Source organism: Cynoglossus semilaevis, chromosome 3 (genome assembly GCF_000523025.1).
Source record: "Cynoglossus semilaevis isolate Cse_v1.0 chromosome 3, Cse_v1.0, whole genome shotgun sequence".
Lineage (NCBI taxonomy): Eukaryota > Metazoa > Chordata > Actinopteri > Pleuronectiformes > Cynoglossidae > Cynoglossus > Cynoglossus semilaevis.
In genome coordinates this window covers 3470791-3490507 of record NC_024309.1, presented here as the reverse complement: position 1 = coordinate 3490507, position 19717 = coordinate 3470791, and the positions used below count along the sequence as shown (strand labels likewise).

At 41.2% G+C, this 19717-nt stretch overlaps 1 protein-coding gene across 11 annotated transcripts in view; it reads left to right on the top strand.

Moving 5' to 3' along the window:
• Positions 1–19389, top strand: part of svila (supervillin a) — a 50882-nt gene extending 31493 nt beyond the window's left edge. For 9 of the 11 annotated variants that reach the window (XM_025054449.1, XM_025054450.1, XM_025054444.1 and 6 more), the window contains 26 exons: positions 284–584; positions 1934–2429; positions 2690–2864; positions 4369–4501; positions 5883–5936; positions 6690–6858; positions 7879–7962; positions 8646–8732; positions 9613–9790; positions 9875–10047; positions 10813–10968; positions 12353–12489; positions 12924–13071; positions 13155–13300; positions 13400–13575; positions 13826–13979; positions 14094–14373; positions 15035–15189; positions 15279–15384; positions 15492–15699; positions 15823–15956; positions 16059–16214; positions 16763–16906; positions 17148–17269; positions 17407–17562; positions 18656–19389. In XM_025054449.1, the coding sequence (XP_024910217.1) occupies positions 284–584; positions 1934–2429; positions 2690–2864; positions 4369–4501; positions 5883–5936; positions 6690–6858; positions 7879–7962; positions 8646–8732; positions 9613–9790; positions 9875–10047; positions 10813–10968; positions 12353–12489; positions 12924–13071; positions 13155–13300; positions 13400–13575; positions 13826–13979; positions 14094–14373; positions 15035–15189; positions 15279–15384; positions 15492–15699; positions 15823–15956; positions 16059–16214; positions 16763–16906; positions 17148–17269; positions 17407–17562; positions 18656–18742 (4315 nt within the window). In that variant the 3' untranslated portion in view covers positions 18743–19389. The other 2 variants (XM_025054445.1, XM_025054446.1) reach the window with 2 other exon arrangements.
• The last annotated feature ends 328 nt before the right edge of the window (positions 19390–19717 follow it).

Sequence of the window (19717 nt, the reverse complement as noted above, 5' to 3'; positions counted from 1 at the left end):
TTCCAAAGAGTGTGACTAACATTAGCACTTGTTCATCACTGCCTGATCTGCAGTGAGTTTTTCTTTTGTGCCCTCATGTGTATTTAGATGAAACTACATGTCTGACTAAAGCCATGGAGGCTTTTAATTGTTGTATATTTTTCCTACTTCTTCTGGCTGTGCCTGCTGCATGTGTAATTTTCCATCAGATTAACATCACCACGCACATGTGACTCTTACTTGCATGGTTTCTTATCTTACATCACATTTCACATTTGGTTCTACATCTTTTTCCACAACTCAGCCTACAGGCGTCCTCGCAGCAGAGCGCCATCTACAAAGAGATGGTACAGGAGCCACGCCCTGTTCCGGAAACACAGGAGACTCCTGTCTCTAAGCCAGTGATTGCCATGGAAGTAAAGGACAAGATTGAGGGTCAGGAGGAGCCTGACCTCTGCACTCTTAGTCTGGCAGAGAAGATGGCACTCTTCAACCGGCTGGCGCAGCCTCCATCCAGAGTTACCCGCACCAGAGGGGACACACGCCACCGCAGGGCCAACGCTCGCTACCAAACGCAGCCAATCACATTGGGCGATATGGAGCAGGTGAGAGAGCAGGAAGATAAAGTGAATGACATATTGTTACATATAAATAATTGATGTCACACTTCCTTTTACTGTTTTGTTTGTGGTCATTACTAAGGAAAGCAAATGTCATTTTATTGTTGTTTTTTTCCAGGAAAATTAATAATTTTTGTTTTTAATATTAGATCAATTTTGGTATTAATTCACACAGAGAGGTACATGTATTCACAGCACCATCTACAGGGGAGGAAGAGGAGTTACACCCTGTAGATGGTGCTGTGAATACGTGAAAGCGTTATATCAACTGTACTATTTCAGACAATTTATGATGTTGTTTTTTATCTGGACCATTACATTTCAAATCAGGATAAGAAGAGTGGTTAGGAAATGGAGTAGGAGAAATCAAGACAATAACTAACTTAACAGGAAATGAAGAGAGTAAATATCTGGAACGAGACAATATAGAAAAACTAATTTCTTGAATAACAAAATTATTTTACCATAAAATAAAAAAAGATAAAGCTGTTCAAAACAAAGCAAAACCTACTTGGACCATGTTTCCACTCCAGGACTCGTCAGATATAGACATGAAAGATGAACAGGATCTGTGTGACAGCCCAGTAGATCACTTCACAGTAAGCTTCCTCCTGTATGATCCCATGCACCTGCCTGGGACGATGAAGGCTGATGCATTGTGAAGCATCCTTCTGGGAAATGGCTGCTTTTTTGGAATCAACATCACAATCACATGTGACTTTGTGGCTTCCCATTTGTGGCTCTTCTCTGCTGCTGTGTGATGTCATCATGACTGTAAAGTGCATGGCTAAAGCTTCTGATAAAACACCCAGTCAGCTCTTCATCATCCTCTCCATCGTGTCAATAAAGAGGCGCTTTGCACAAGACAGTACTCCGTGGTGGAGGAGGTGAAGAGCAGGAAGTTTGTCTTCTCTCAGTGATCTTTTCTCATAAAAAGCTATAAATGTGGGAATGAATACTTAACAGAGAAACAGAAAAAGGAAAACGTTAAAGGACTGGGTTTTATTTGCACTTTTCTTCTGTCCAATGGAGGCATATTGTTGCTGTTCTTCTCTTACTGGGCACAGATACATGGTTGGTTCTTAGTTTATTCATTTCAGAAATGCTGAGTTTTTCTGGCTGAAGTTCTTTTCCTTTTTTTTTGCGAAGGCAGTGCTGTCAGCATGGCTTTGTGAAAGGCTGCCTTGATGCACAGGAAGTGCATTGGGAGTCAGACAGTCACTCATTAGTCAGCGAATTACTGTATCTGTGTGTTGGATTTTTCAGTATTCCTTCCTCAGCCTACGTGGTAAACTTCTGTTTCCTCCGTCTGTGTTTCTCTTCCTTCCACACAGCTTCAGAATGGCACGGGCTCTCACACACACCTCCATTCTCCTTCCCCCTCCTCCTCCGCTTTGAGAGCAGGGGGCACTGTGTCCTCGGACCACGCCGGGGACATCCACATCACCAGAGCACCAGCCCGGGCGGAGCATTTTCCCCCCAGCTCTGAAAAACCTCCACACACTAGCCAAACAGAGATTCCAGTCTTCACTTACCTCCAAGAAACCGCTAACCACCAGAAACACAGGAACCTCCCCCCGAGAGAGGATGAAGTGGATGTGGGAGGAGGGAAAAGGAAGATCCCCTCTCCGGACGGGCAGGTCAGGCAGGAGGCTCCGTGCCAGCCCCAGACAGGAAAACAAAGGAGGTGGGAGGAAGAGGAGGTGCAGATGGTGACACAGCGGCTGTCCAGAGAGAGGAGAGAGGCAGCTGGGCAGAGCCTAGAGAGTCACATGTGTCTGCAGAGGGAGGATGGCCACTGCAGCAACAGCCAGAGGAGCACCAGTGGAGGTCAGAACAGCACCTTTTTATCTGCTTTCTATTTTAAAACTCTGATTTTTTTTTGTTTTATTTACATCTGCTCTGATGTTGAGAGTCTAAAACTGAATTGGTTTTACTTAAATAAAGTTTATATTGTTTGTTGGTTTATATTGTTTCATAAATCACCTCTTTCCTGACTTAATCAAACTACAATCATCCACGTTTTTGTCAAGTTCTCCTTCGTCCTATTTCCATTTTTGTTGTTCATGCTTGACCGCTCGTGTTCACAGAGATACCGGAGCCAACTGTAGAGCCAACGTCCACAGCCGCAGCTGATTTCACCAGTGCACTGAGTAAGCCCACAGCAGCGGACACACTCGCAGAGAGCGGGCCGAACACTCAGGCTGAGGAAGGTGAAGAACTGAGCAAGATGATGTCGGCCAGACACATGTCCATCAGAGAAAGGTGAGGCTCACAGGCTTCTAAGAGGTCTCCAAGGTCAGTTTATTTGCTCCTAAATTAATATATTAAAAAAAAAACATAAAGGTTTAGGTTAATGTGATAAGATTATTATAACTATTTCCTGAGCAGCCCTGCACATCATATTCTGTCTATTTATCTCAATTGTCAATAAACAAAATATTTTACCTACTAACTGTAGTTAGTAAGTATAATAACTGTATATATAGTTTTTTTTACTGAGGTTTAAGTAATCACAAAAACAAAGGAATGTATGTAGTCATGTAGACGTGCAGAGTCTGCCTTATAATTTTCTATGAAATAGTTTTGTCTGTTTTCTACAGAGGGATGATGTTATTATGACACATTTCTGCTGTGTAATCATGCAAATAGAGCATTTTCTCACAGGCATGCGATGTAGCAGTCATTCTACAACAGCTCACAGGGTGATACAGTACAAGGATACAGTAAGCAGTACTTGTCAAAAGGAATGAATGTTGTTGTCAGCAGTTTTTCTAACTAAATACTGTTTCATGCCTCCAGTGGTGGCAGCCAAGCATTTGCGTGCAGGGCAGTTAACGACTATTGATAGGGTCTAAAAATGACCCCTAGTTTTAATGACCGATACTGAAGTCACAATGAATGTTCCGGATATTGAACGGACTAACAGATGAGTCAGATCCATTGTCACATGCTGTGTTAGTATTGATCCCTCTAAATGGATCGGGGACACAACAGACTGTGGAGTGTGTTCCCGTCTGCTTGTTGAACTCTCCGTGCACTCTCCCGTTGCCCACACACATTACTGCTCGGCCGTCCCGTGTCTCTCGTTCTCCCACAGTTGACCTGAGAACTTGGCTTCAAAGAATTCCCGTCCTCTTTCTGTTCAAAGAATTTCGTTAGACCTAGGATTTGTTTCTCAGTTCCGTCTGACCTTCGCCTGTTCAGTGTTAGTTTGATTCTGACGTTGGGAAAAGTCCCCTGGAGGCAGCACAGGTCACAGAGTGGCTTGACCTCCGCCTTCATTTTACTCCATCTCCATTTGTCACCCGTTGGCTCTGAATCACATAAAAATATCTGTAGATCGTAGTTAAAAAAAAACAGAATTTATTTTATCTACTTGTCACTCTTGTAATCTTAATTTATTTTGACTTCACATCTCTAAGTGTTGTTTACAACCCTGATCCTCTGGATCTGCTCAGTGTCTGTTGTCTTTTCTACCCCTGCTGTTTGTCAGCTTCACTGTGGTGACAGCAGCATTGATGTTTAACTGTGCGCAGATACATTTTTTGTCCTGCAAAATATGGTTTTCGTTTCACTTCCACTAGCCTTGTGTTTCCATTTAGAAATAAACCTGTAACATGAGACACAACGTAAAACAAGCAGGTAGACAAATACAGTAGCTTGATTTATATGGAAGTCTGTCTGACAATTGGTGACTATCAAGTTGAATGTTGACCCCAGTAAATTGCCTATTAAACAGAGTTGTTTTCCGTTTGTGACCATCTAGAGTAGCCCTATTGAAGAAGAGCGGCGAGGACGACTGGAGGAACAGGATTAATAAGAAACAGGAAGCGGTGAGCGCCGCTCTCAGCGAGCAGGAAGCTCAGCTGTGGGATCTGGAGCAGAGCTTAAAGAAGAAGGTAAACACCTGAACGTCACACTCACTCTTGACTCACAATCACAGACAGGCAGATGTCTGTTTGTCCGTCTTTACGACTTTTAAATATCTTTGAAAAAAGCAGCACTAGAACTGCTGAGATTCTGTAGAGAATAGACCTACATATGAATGAGGAACATCTCTGAACAGAGAGGTTGTGTCCTGTCTTTGTCCTGTCTTATAAACCGTCTTTGCATGTTGCGGTTTTCACTCTCTAATTAACAGTAATTTTTTTTAAATAACAGCGTCATTTTCGTTTTGCCTAGTTCTGTTGGTTCATAGATATAGAAATGTGATGCTGGCAGTACCTCATGATCACAGTCACTCACTAAAAAAAGAGTTTTAGCCAGATTAATAACATTTCTTTTTGGGTGTTTTATTCATTTTCCTACTAGAAATAAATGTGCATGTGGCATTTCAGTAGGAAAAAAAACAAACAATTAAAACAACATTTGTTTTCTACTCTAAACTGGCTGAAACAAACATGGATTTGAGGCATTTGTTTTGCATGAGAAATTATTAAGTATTTATTTTTGTAGTTGGACTAATTAAACCTATAATGAGTTAATTACTCCTTACTATTATGTATTATTAAAATCAAGAATATTTTGTAGTTTCCATTCAAACATTGGTTCCTAATCCTGTCTGACCAAGTGTTCAGAGCGGAGCACAGCTCCAGTGTTCGACGTTGCATGGCTGCAGCTTTTTCTTTCCTTTCACTTTCATGTTTGTGTCACTTTTTGTTCTTCTGTCTGACTTTAACTCTGCTTCTATTCCTTCAACCTTTATAATGAATAAATAAATGTCATCTCATCTTCTGCATGTTGAGTTTTTTCTTACTCCATGTACTGTTTAGACGTGTTCACTGCTGTGTTGGTTCCCAGATGCATTTCAGAGCTTGTTTTACCCATAATTCCAGGCTTTAAGTGGAGCTACTGTCAGACAGTTTTATCTTCGAGCTCTGATGAATTTGTAAACAAGAGACGTTATACAGCCATTCTGCACAGTTTAGAATTTTATCTGGTAAAATAATTCAGTGTTCTTGTATTATTGTATTGTATTGTATAGAGACAGATAATGGAGCCTAATGAAGAATCCCACTCCACTGTATTTTCTGTAGCAAATATTTCTGTCAAACAGATCCCTATGTGTTGTTGGATAAACAAGAGAGTGAAAAACAACTCAGGACAGTTAAACTCTAAGAAACCAGTTTATCTTGCATTGAACTGGATTATTATAGAAACCGCAGCCCTTCATAGTAAACATTTTTTAGTAAACAGTTTTTCCCCCATTAGCCCCTAATTTACCACTTAGCATGGTTAACACTAGGGGGCCCATCTCACTTGCCGGTTGCTTGTCTATAGGACCTGGACACAGGGATGATGATCGATGAGCTGGCTGTGTCTGACCAGCTGTGGGTAAGGCCAGAGTGCAAGGCCAAACACACACACATTCACGTACGCATGCACCGTGGTGTTACGTGATGCATGTAAATACATGTTTTGATTGAGGGAAGAAAAAATATTTTGTAATCAAATTTCTAATCAATTTACAAGAATGAACACCACTGTGAGTGTGTGTGTGTGTGAGTGTGTGTGTGTGTGTGTGTTGTATTGATGGTTGATCTCAGTGCTGGTGTTTTTGTGGTTGTGGTTGATGGTGTTCTGCTTGAGTTTTGATGTGGTATCTCCACTGTCAAATATATGTAATTTTTTTTAGCTTAAGAATTTTTCTTCTTAATTTCAGAATGCAAACATTAATTTTCAGATTCCTCTGAATGTTTTATTATAAAATATTTCTGTGCATTGCATCTTTAAGTCTGTTTAAATGCCCAGGAATATTGACCTGCAGCTGCTGCAGCTTCAAAAAAGTTTATTGTTATATTATATTTATTGTATAGTTCACTCTCCATCCTCATCATCTTGGTTATTGCTGTGTTGCTTCTGTAATTTTTACCCCAATGTGGCACTGATTTAAAGAGCATTGAATTTTGGATGCGGTTTTGTTTTTAAGTGTCTGTCAAAATCATAAGTGTAATCCTATAGTCCGCCGTCGTTGTTGTTTGTCCTCTGGAGCCTGGTGGTGGTCAGTGGTTTCTGGAATGCATTCGTTGTGACAATTAGAGGCCGTATCACATACGTGTACTGTATTACATGTCTGTCTTTTCTCAGAAACTGGCTGAGGCTGAGATGGAGATAGACCAGGGGATCGAGGCCCACATGTCCATCCAGGAGAGGAAGCAGCTGATTGTGTCCCAGGAAGAGGCCTGGAAGATCAAAGGTCACAGAGCTGCCAACGACTCCACCCAATTCACCGTTGCTGCGCGCATGGTGAAAAAAGGTCAGAGGGCGAACCCTACACACGTGCTGTACGTTCCACCACCACTAATGGGCAGATGCTGACATGCTGTAATCCATTCAGTCCTCAAACCACAGTGAAGTAAATCTCAGCTTCCTTCCCGCAATCCTCAAAAGCCCCAAGTGCGATTAGCAACTTGTGGAAAAACAGTTTCCCCTTTTTCCCCTCCACCAGAGCCAGATGTATCAGAGCAGAGTAGCAGTGCAAAGGAATCTGCTCAGGCAGAAAATGATTTAATGATTGGAATTTTTTTCCTATTACCTCTGCAGATGACGAAAGGTTTATTTTGTCTTTTGGGAAATCAGTGGTTTTGACCAAATCATGGTAAATACAACGTGGTGGAGACAGAGCCACATGACCAGTAATGACTGTCCAACATTTCAGACATCAGACAGCAGCTATGACCATATTTTATTATTGTTGTGTTTGTAGGTGTGTGTGTGTAAACTAGTTATCTAGGTTAGCATATTTTAAAAACTTAAATGTTTTTCTTTAAGCAACCTTACTTAGCTATATCTGGGCTCTAACATAGGTGAAGTATTTAGACTTTGACCTAACTGGAAACATTCCTTTTTTGTATATCCTAGACCCTGTTCATGACGTAGAGCCTAAGGACAAATGTCCTTCTCTCCTGTGTCTGGTACAGAATGAAAGGAACAGCTGTAGAAAAGAACACTTTCAATGCAGGTGAATAAAGGATTAGAATTAGCTTTTCACCTGAAATCGTCCTGGAGAGCTTTTTAGGAAAAGAGTGTGGCCCTGTATATTAAACACATTTTTGTAATAAATCCTCGTCCCAAATTCCTATTAATTTCTGACTCCGGTGTGAACAAAAATGCTTTTAGAAATGTGGTTTCTTAAAGGTCTGAGTGCAGAAGCCACATTTAGAGGCTGCAGAACTGGAACACGCCATCACTGCTATATGGAAATGACTTTATACTGTGTTCCTGTTATAAAGTGATGCTTATTTTGTGCTGAGGTGGATGTCTGTGTCATCTCCAGGTCTGGCCTCACCCACTGCCCTACAGTCTGTAGTGCCATCAAAACCTAAACACAACAGCCCTGCAATGTGCAAACCACAGGAAGGTCAGTCCCTAATCTTGTAACTTATGTTGTTAAGTATTGGCTTTAATGCCACGGTGTTTAAGAAACTTTAATTGTAATGATTTACCTAGCTGCTTATGCAGTTTGATCTACAACACTTGACGTATGAGTTCATTAAATTCCTACATGTAAACCAGAGCTCCTAATCAAATTCCACTTGAGATTTAAAAAACAAAACAAAAACTGACTCTTTGCTGCACCTGGTCTTATTTTCCACACAATGTAACTAATGACTTTTCCTTCTCTTCCAAAAGACTCGGAGGAGATGTCTGACACTGAAGGTGTTTTCCGCTTTTTAAATCACTATGCATCGTTCATACATTTCATCATTTTCGACACCCTTCGCAACTTTCATCAACATCAGTTTGGCTCTTGTCAGAGTGGCAATTCCATTAGGTTGAAAAAAAAGGACAGGACTCTTAGAGGCAGCTTTAGCTTTGGATGTGCATGAGTCTACTCACCACATGGTGGTAACTCTTCATGTGAACGTCATTGTAATGGTATGCGACTGTACATCAAACACATTTTTTTGTAAAAATAACAACAGCATCAGCGTGGCTCGGTGTGCCTGCGTGTCCAGGGTGAGATCATTGTGATAACCACCTTAGATTTATGCTTCTAACAGCTGTGTCTGCGTGTGTGTCTGTGTGTGTGTGTGTTTGCAGAGATTAAGGCCATACCAGATCTGAACCTGGAGTCGGACAAAAAGCTTGATCAGTTGGAGTCATTTCTTGGCAAACTCAACAGTAAAGGTCAGTTATGTACTGTACACATCTAGGTTAGAGCAGTGATTCCCAAACACTGTGCCGCAAGAGAGGGATCATCAGGTGTGCAAAAAAGGCAGAACAATTAAATACTCTTCTGCTAGGTGACAACAGATGGCTATGAAAACTACTGAAAATCATAATCAGAACTGTTGAAGAAGGTCTTCGTGAGTGTCTTTCTTCAATTCCTGCCAGTATATCAGCATTGTCAATATGTGTCGTGGCTTAAAAAACACTGGGGACACATTATGTTAGAGCATCGTTTTCTACCAGGACACATATTCAAATATGACGCCATCTTTATACAGTTTTGTTATGGTTTCATACACACACACACGGACACACACATTCTTATTAAAGGGTGGAGAGAGGGCGTTCATTTTCCTACAGAAACAGAGTGTGTCGTGGTCTGAATCAACACATTGATACTTGTATTGTTTTGTCTCCGTACACTGTAAAAGATAAGGCTGCAGCTCTTTTAGACTGCTTATTTTCATCAACAGCTGCATCACTAAATCCTCTACAGGGAATTTATGACATTCATATTTATGCATGCACCAGGTTTTGATAAAAACATCAGCAAAAATATCATCTTGATATGATAAAAACTGTGAAAATCAATCTAAACCAGAGGCCGGTAGTGTGCTTGGCTCAGGAACAGGAGGATGAAGTATGAAGAGAGTGAGGGAGTGTGAATAAACAGTTTTGTGTAAAGTTCACTGTGTAGGAAGAGAGGAGAAAAAATATCATCTTGGCCTTTTTAAACGTGAACAAGTATCGGAGACGTTATTTGACAGTTATCTGCTGTGGTCAGCAGGACATTTTTAAATCAAAGCATAAAAGAAACCATGTCTTATCCGTTACTTAGGGTCTGGACTTCCAGAGGCCACCATTACAGTGACACAGAAAAAGGTGAAAGAAGTAATGACTCTTGAAGATGAAACCTTTACTAAGTTCTTCAGCCAAGTGGAGGAGCTCCCCGCAGCCAAAACCACAGTGGACATAGATGAAGATTTCGATGCCATATTCGGTCCACAGGTGCCAAAGTAAGCAGTTAGTAAATTCCCTTGTTGAGGTTTTTAGGACAACAATTTTGCCGTTAGTGACATTCCACATCTGATCTCTGGCAGGCTGACGTCGGAGATGGAACAACACAAGAGAGCTGTGCGCCCGGCCAGAAACGTGCAGGCCTCCAGGAACCCTCTGAAGATGCTCGCTGCCAGAGAGGACATCAGACACGAGTACACGGAGCAGAGGCTCAACGTGGGTTTGCTGGAGAGCAAGAGGATGAAGGCTGAGAAAAGTGAGTGAGAGGAAAGAGGAGACAGACTTGTGTTTGACTAATATATATGTGCATACATTAGAAATTCAGTTAGCATATCAGTTAGCATATCAGTTAGCATATCAGTTAGCATATCAGTTAGCATATCAGTTAGCATATCAGTTAGCATATCAGTTAGCATATCAGTTAGCATATCAGTTCGTGGATGTTTTTTTTACTTCCATTCCAATTAACGCCCTTGGTGAAATTGGATAATGTTCCAAGACATCTATGGTACCTTCATGTTCAAGATTATCATGTTTTATGCTTATGTGTTCAGTATTTTAAGTTCAGGTTACGTAGAGTCGGGCTGCAGATGTGTCAGTGTCCTATAAAACTGCACAAGACACTTTTGATCAAGTGCTGGTCAACATTTTGTTCATTCTTTAGTCATGTTTTCTTAGGAGTTCTGCAGCTGTGTTGGCCAGGTTACAGACGTGAACATTCTGGTTTGGTCTGATACTGTGTGTTTGATCACTGCCTCAATATTTATGACCTAAATTGTTTTGAGACTCGCTCTGACCTACATCTAACATCAGGTGGTTGACCGGAGTCAGTTTCCTGTTATTGTCCTCAGAGATAGTTGTGTTTTTGAACTGATAATTTCCTTCGTCTTTGTATCTGACACCACGTTTTCTGTAGTCACACAAAGACTGATGAGAGGTCACGGGTTTATATTTTTTTCTTGTACTTCAAGAAAATATAACGTCTTTCTGACCTGCTTCTCTCCTCTCCTCTTTATTGCAGTGAATAAGAGCTCTGGTCTGTCTGAAGTGGCTCTGGCCGGTCTGGCCAGCAAAGAGAACTTCAGCAATGTCAACCTGCGCAGTGTCAACATCTCTGAACAAATGTCCAACAACTGTGCCGTACCTTACAAGAAGCTTATGCTCCTGCAGGTCAAAGGTCAGTTGAATGCACAGATCTTCTCAACACAGACTGTTGCTCGTGGATTAGGAGCAGCAGCAGGGATGTTCAGCTGTCAGGTTTGAGTGCAGTAATCCTAAAGTTAGAAGACTGTATTGTGTTTTTTGTTCTTGAAGGATTGTTTTGAATGTCTAGCTCTGCAGTCAGATCTATGTCCTGTGAAACAGCTGCAAGCTGATTTATGTCGGAATGAAAATGTATGAATGATTTAAAAACCTGAAATTTCGTTCAGATGACCTTTAGCCCCAGTTTTTATCTAAACACACGGTATCCTCAGCTGAGGCAGGAAAGCAGTCAGATACTGTTGAAGACAACAGCCTGCAGGATGCTGCTTGCTGCTGACATTTCCAGAGTAAATCTAAATGAGGAGATGAGACTCGGTCTATTTCTGTGTCCCTGCTCCTCCTCCACAAGTGTGGCGGTGACAGCTGCGGCCCCTAAATCATTCTTCCCAGGTCTTCTCATGTTATCCTGAGCTGATCCTTTCTTCCAAACCACATTGTGTGTAATCCAGAGCAAATCCACTACACCATGGATTTGGACCTGGTGGAGGAGGGTAATGGGAAGGGGTGATGGTTTTTTTTCTCAGGGTGTCACCAGACAGTTTCTGATGACCTGGAATAACAACCTGGACCCAACATAACAAACCTAATTCTAACCAGAGGCTCATCTTTGTGCCCCCCTCCCTGGTAGTAGGAACTTGGTGGAACCCATAGTGACACCCTTTTGCACAGAAGGCGGGATCATACGATTGTGTCACTTTGAACTCCACAGGTTCTAAAAATAGAATAGAGAATCTTTTTAGAATTAAAACAATTCCAAAAAGAACATATTTTTACATCTTGTTACCATTAAAAAAAAGTAAACTCTAACTGGTTAAATTTGTTAAATAAAATAGACCAACTTAAATTAATTTAATATGGTTCCATAAGCTCCTTTATGTTGACCATGAAGCCATGGTCACTTAATGGTCAACGCAGTAGTTCATGACAACAGTCGTTAACTACTGCACTACATCCATCAGCTACAAGTTGCTTAAAGATAGCATATTTTAGCTTAATAGCTAAAATAACTTTTTAATGTTTTAATGAAGAATTGGTTCAAAATGTCTTCAGTGTTTGCATGATGTTGTCATGTTTGTCAAGCGTCTCAACCAACAGCCACATTTTCAGTGACAACATGTCAACATGGCTTCAGCAACAGCTTTATGGTAAACATCTGTCGCCTCGACGAAGGAAATGCACACACGTACTGGCTGTGAAGTTCTGTGGCTCCTATACTGTAATAACCCAGACCTGCTGACAGCGTTAATTGGAGCTGTCATTAATGAACCTCCTGTCTGTGTGTTTGTGTTTAAAACCAGGCCGAAGGCATGTCCAGACCAGGCTAGTGGAACCCAGAGTTTCCTCCCTGAACAGCGGGGATTGTTTCCTGCTCATAGCACCGCACCACTGTTTCATCTGGACCGGAGAGTTCGCCAACATCATTGAAAGAAACAAGGTTTGCCACCTTAAAAACACCTTAATAACACAGGTATCGTGAGGATGTTGCCAATAATTGCACATGCAGGATGTAAACACAGCTGTGTGGGACAGGAAAATGTGCGTGTGTAGAAGTAGAGTCTGTTTCCATAACAGAGTGGCAGTAAACTGACACAAACCATGGCTATTGTTTGAAGGCCAAGCTGATAATGACCTTGGAAATGCTCAACATAATGCTGACCTCATTCCCACTCAGCAGACACTAAGGAGTGACCCACATATTTAGGAACAGTTAAAACTGAAACTACAAAGAAACACAAATATCTTATAAATAATGTATTTTTTCAAATATTAAACTATCAGAGTAACGTGACGTCACATTTTAGCGTACAGATAATACAACATTATAATTGAATAACATTTTTCTGATTTTTTTTTTTTCTTCATATCCAGGCGTCAGAGTTGGCCAATTTCATCCAGAGCAAAAAAGACTTGGGTTGCCGTGCAGACTATGTCCAGTTTATTGATGAAGGTGTCAGCACAAACTTCCACTCCTTCAGAGAGTTCTGGCAGATCCTGGGAGGGCAGTCCAGTTATCAGTGTAAGGATTCATACCAGACATGGTTAGAATCAACCTCCCTGAAGCTCCAAGATGTCGAAATGACACAGTGTTTCCCTTCTCAGCTGCAGGATCGCCAGATGAAGATGAGCTGTACGAAAGTGCCATCGTAGAGACAAACTGCATCTACCGCCTCATGGAGGACAAACTGGTGCCAGACGACGACTACTGGGCCAAAATGCCTCGGTGTTCTTTGCTCAAACCCAAGGAGGTCGTGGACAAAAAAAAATTTGAATATGTAGAATTTTCATTTTTTTCTGCTTAAAAAAATCTAATTAAAAAAGGAATCTCCCTCTGCGTTGCCATGCAGGTGTTAGTGTTTGACTTTGGCAGTGAGATGTACATATGGCACGGAAAGGAAGTGACACTGGCACAAAGAAAAGTGGCCTTACAGCTCGCCAAACACCTGTGGAACGGCACCTTCGACTACACCAACTGTGATATCAACCCCCTTGACCCCGGAGAGTGTAACCCACTCATACCCAAGTATGGAAACACACGCTGCAACTCAGAAACACTAGTTTAGTTTTCCAAAAGTGAAACAGTTTGCAAAAAATATTTTCTTTTTTTTTTAAATTTAACTCAAAATAAATGTGATTGTTGACAGTTACAGTAAAAGTCTCCAATTAACATGTTTTTTTTTTGAAAATGTCAGAGATCGTGACTTTTTCTCAAGTTACTTCTCAACAGCGTGATCAAGTACTGGCTCGCTTACCCTCTCTATGCACCCCTACAGGAAGGGCCAGGGTCGACCCGACTGGGCAGTGTTCGGCAGACTGACCCAACACAATGAAACCACTCTGTTCAAAGAAAAATTTCTGGACTGGAGTGACTCCAGAAAAACAACCAGTCCGTCAAAAAACAACAACAACAACATCACCGAGCTAAAGGTATCAATTTAACACTGTTATAAGGTATTTGTGTTTTTAGCTTCCCTATGTGTACTTGTATATTTTTTTACTCTTGTGTTGATATCTCTGACATCACTCTCATACTCGACACAGGATTCTTCCACCTTCGGCCATCCCCGTGCGTACAGTGCCTCCCTCATGCTGCCGGTTCATCAGCGTCCCGTCTGCTCCATACTGGACGGGCTCAACGTGGGCCGGGGCTACGGTCTGGTGGAGGCGGACGATTGGAGAAGTTATGAGATCAGCACCTTGGCTGTGGAGGTGTGGCACATCCTGGAGTTTGACTACAGCCGCCTGCCGCGGCAGAGCATCGGTCAGTTCCATGAAGGCGACACATACGTGGTGAAATGGAAGTACATGGTCAGCACTGCAGGTTAGTGGCTTGGTTTGGAGTTTTATTTTTACATCTTTACATCATCCCAATTTTCTTTTCTGGGGACCCATATTTTAAAAGTCACAAACCTTCATGACCCAAGTCAATAGACATTATTCGTAAACTCCAGGGAAACATGATGCGAAACGACCCAAAAAGAAATCTCTTGCGACCCACCTGAGGGTCACGACCCAGTCTTTGGGAAACAATGGCTTATTGTATATTCGTAACCTCATCAATCTCTGTCTTAAGTATTATTTATCTGTACAATATATTTGGTTTTAAACATGATGATGCTTATGCTTCTGAGCCATCAGACATTTCATATTGTCTGACACCTGATCACACGTGATCGTTGCCACAGTTAGGTATTATAAGGTACACCAGACTAGGAGCTGCTGTTGGATATCGGATTGAAAGTTTTAGCTTTATTTATGTGCATTCCTGTATTTATCATTCTTATTATGAAGCCTACTTGTAATTAACATGGCATGCTAATGTTTTTATGTTCTGTATTTTATGCTATTTAACCCTCTTCCTGAAGTGTCAAAAATAACCTCACATCATCAAGTTATTTAAAGCATTTTCAAACTGTACACGTGCAACCCCTGTGGGTCACAATCTCCCTGCATTGTTTATCTAACAACATGTTTGTCATCAGTGGGAAGGAGACAGAACCCAGAGCAGATAAAGACTGCAGGGCCTGGGAAGGAGAAATGCTGCTACTTCTTCTGGCAGGGTCGCAACTCCACTGTGAGTGAGAAAGGAACTTCAGCACTGATGACGGTGGAGCTGGACGAGGAGAGAGGAGCACAGGTACTTCACACACACACACACAAACACCACGAGACCTTGGTTTTTCCGGCAGATCTTCTAATCTTTAATTTCCTCTTGTTTTGCTCCAGGTGCAGGTGCTGCAGGGGAAGGAACCTCCGTGCTTCCTGCAGTGCTTTAAAGGAGGGATGGTGGTGCACTCAGGGAAAAGAGAGGAGGAGGAGGAAAACTCCAGGAGTAAGACACTTTAAATATGGCTAAAAACTCCGTTTTTAATCTGAACTCCGTTCGTCCTTGTTCATTCTTACCCCTCTCTTCCTCTCTTTGCACTTTTCGTTTCTTAGACGACTGGCATCTCTACTGTGTGCTCGGTGAGGTGGAGGTGGAGGGCCACCTGCTGGAAGTGCTGTGTCACTGCAGCAGCCTGCGCTCCAGAGTCTCCATGGTGCTGCTGAGCGTCAGCCAAGCCATCATCTATCTGTGGCACGGGTGCAAGTCTCAGACACAGACGCGCTCTGTGGCTCGCACCGCAGCCAATAGAATCAAAGAACAGTGAGCAGATCCATTCATGTCAACCCCCGACCTCTGTACACTGTACACAGTGTCTTGTTTACATTTAAAATCTAAAAAAAGTTAATAGCTGTATCATCCGTCATCATCCGTGTCTTGCCACAGTTGTCCTCTGGAGACAGGTCTCCACAGCAGCAGCAAAGTCGCCATTCAGGAATGCGATGAGGGGGCGGAGCCTGCGGGATTCTGGGAAGCCCTTGGTCGGAAGGACAGGAAGGCATACGACTGCATGCTGCAAGGTAGAGCGACCTGAGCGAAGTCCATTAGACTGTGAACAACTGTAGTTTTTTTTTCTCAATGGTTGCTTATGTGGAAGTGTTTCTTCCCCTTCTGACCTCCAGATCCAGGCAGGTTCAACTTCACACCTCGTCTCTATCAGCTGAGCAGCAGCTCAGGTGAATTCACAGCTGTGGAGTTTCTTTATCCTGCCAAAACCCTGGAGCAGGTCAACTCCATGCCGTTCCTCCAAGAGGATCTGTACACAGCCTCTCAACCAGGTATACACAGGATCTAATGATTTTATTAGTATTATTTTTTTATTTCTCAAAAGATTTGACAGCGAAAAATATTTCACATGATAAACAAAAAATGAAAATAAAATAAAATAAATACATTTTATTATAGATTAACAGTTTGGCCAAGTCAAAATGTACTAAAATAAATGTACTTACACTGTTACACTTAAAGGCACAAACAGGAGATACTCTAGGTTAAGTATACTGAACACATTAATGAAGTACAAAATAACATCCTAGTAATAATATTTTATAAAATTTATATATAAAATAGGCTGAAGGGATGTCCAGACCAGGCTAGTGGAACCTAAATGTTATTTTAGGTATTATATACAAATAGAAGTAAGTAAATATATTTTATTTATTATCCTAACCCTAACCCTGTGACATTATATTGCCTGAGGTTTAAGATTTCACAAAAAAAACACAAAAAAAAAAACATTTTTTCCATGTTGGATGGTACAGAAAAATGTTAACATGTATGATGTGGTGACATCATCAGTCATGTCTGTCCCCTGTCCTCCGCTCAGCCCTGTTCCTGGTAGACAACCATCATGAAGTGTACCTGTGGCAGGGCTGGTGGCCTCAGGACAGTGAAAGCACCGGCTCCGCCCGCATCCGCTGGGACAGTGACAGGAAGTGTGCCATGGAGACAGTGCTGCAGTACTGCAGAGGTAGTACTGGAAACTGCACTTCTATCCTACTTGTTCTGTTGGCCATTGATGCTAGGATGCTTTGATTTTATTATGTTCAGAAAAAAAAATCTTTGTTTTTGTTATTTATTCATTTATTTTTTTCATTTCATTTATTTTTCATGTTTTGATTTGGGTTAAAAAATCTCAAATCCAGATTTTTGGGAAAGTTTTGCTGTTGGGCTAAACTGTTATTTTAATTATTTTCACCTTATTTCACCAGAAAAGAATGAGAAGAAACCTCCTAAATCCTATTTGATCCACGCTGGTCTGGAGCCACTGACATTTACAAACATGTTCCCCAGCTGGGAGCACAGAGAGGACATTGCTGAGATCACTGAGAGGGTGAGTTCATGCCTTGGTTTTCCTCCTTACTCCCAGCTACGTTGTTTAATTTGTAATGGTAAAATTTAGGCAGCCGTCGATCCTGAAATCCAGTTAAAGTCCAATGTTGATGCCCAGTGTTCTGTGCGCATCTTCAGGAGGCAGAGGTGTGTAACCAGATCATCCTGGTGGAGGACGTCTTGGCCAGGCTCTGTAAAACCACGTATCCACTGGCTGACCTTCTGGACCGACCTCTTCCTGAGGGAGTGGACCCTCTGCGTCTGGAAGCATACCTGTCTGAGGAGGACTTCGAGGTATGCACACGATGAAGTGAATGTCCAGGACAGAATAGATGACACAATATTAACTCAAATTTAAGACATGTTGACATCCTTTAAACCACATATCTATCTTTAGTTTAGTTTAATGTGTTGTATATATTTATATATTGTGTTAATTGTGAAGTAAAGTAAATATAACTTTGAGCAGATGCACAGTATAAAATCTTTTGAAATTAGATTTTTGTTGAATTTTAGTTTGGGCCAGAAATTTGGTCATTTTCAGTATCTCTAAATGTTCAGTATCTCTAAATTTTTTTTACGACGTCATTATTGTGGTATTTTAAAAATCGGTACAGAGTTGAGTCTAAATAATATACAGTATATATGTATGTATGTATATATATACACATACTGTACACAGTAACCTGTACATATACTGTGTATATATATATATATATATATATATATATATACACTCTTTTTTCTTTTTTTTTCTTCTCGTGTTCATTGTCAATGTGTGTGTCCCCAATAATTGAGACATTGGCGCCAATGATTTCTTTTCCGTACACTCGAACATTTCCTTCTTATACAGTACTCTGTCCTCCACTCTTTCACACCTTCACTCTTTGTTTTCATCTTCTGTGCATTTTACCTCCACTACTGTCTGTTTGGTCATCACATCTTTTCCCCCTTTTTTTCTTTAATGGACTTATTGTCAGTGTATTGGTTCCACCCTCCAGGGTATAGGCCCGTACAGGGAGGTGAGTCTGAGATGAGCATGGATGGAGTAGGACTTGTTGAAAAGCACCCTCTCTTAACAAACAATCCAAATTTACTACCATTTTTAATACTTCTTATTCTGAGACGTTTAGCATGATCTTCTCTCTACAGGCTCTATTTATCACGACTCTGTCTGTGTTTTACTAATCCCAAAACCGAACCTCTTAACCAAAGGTACTATTTTACTGACACTAGATGTTGGTGGTGTTTGTTTTGAGCGTGTTGCTGTTGCTGTTTGCAGGGCTGGCTGTGTTGCAGTCCAGACCTGATTGTGTGGTTAACTTTCGTCTGACTCTTGCTGCTGGTTGTGTACTTTTACTGAATTTGTGCATGACTGGTCCCACAGAAAACTCTGCAGATGACCAGGGAGGAGTATGGAAGTTTACCTGTCTGGAAACAGGTCAACTTAAAGAAAGCTAAAGGACTTTTCTAACTGAACTGAGCTGAAGGCCAAGAGAGACCACTGAGGCTGGTTTTTTGGGGGGTTTTGTTGACACATGGTCAGACGGAATCTGAGGAACTAGTCTGCTGATCATCACGTCCTATAAAGACTAATGTTAGTAGAAGCACGCGTCATTCACACACATTAAAGGTGTTTGTACAAATGTACAGTACATACAACTGCTAGTGCCCTTACACTGTCAGCAGTGCAGCCGTCTCTGGGAGCAGGTCTGTCACCCTGCTCGTCACATTCTGTTGTCCCTGTATGGTACTGTATGTTGCTGTGGAACAAATAATTTATATTTATATTGAAATGAAATAGGATTTAAAAACATATAATTACCCAAACTGAAATATAAACAAATAAAATGTATAGTGAATATGAGGATGGGGTTGTGTGACATCACAGAGGCCATGTCTTTGTTGTGTAGTTTGCCATTTTTTTATGATGCATTTAGTGTCTTGTGACTTAAGATTGGAAAAAGAAGAATAAAGCTTAGAGAGAAGTGTTTGGTTTTTAAACCCTCCAATGTATAGTGCCTTGCTCTGTGTACAGTTTCCATACAGATTATTATAGTCTGCATTCTGAAGACTTTTGTGAATTAAAGATCTATTAGAGAAATAAACGTTTGGAACTTTATAAACACATTGTCTGTGTTTCTCACTAACAGAAGAAAACTGTTTTTGGTTTATACTGAGAAATACTGTAATGCATGAAATACTGAATAATCCATTTTCTGTTTCATTCCTTTTTTCCCAGTAGGTGGAAGCAAAGGCCGTCAATCTGCAGACTGAAACTGCCACCCTATTACAAAGTCAGTTCTCATTCAGTTTCAACAGCATTTTATGCGAATTAAGACGTGTTTAACCCGAGAGACTGTTTATATTGGCAAAAATGTTCATACAGACAGTTGTTTTATGGTCTTCAGTCTTTGTCAATTTAACTTGGCAGCATTTTTTAGGACAT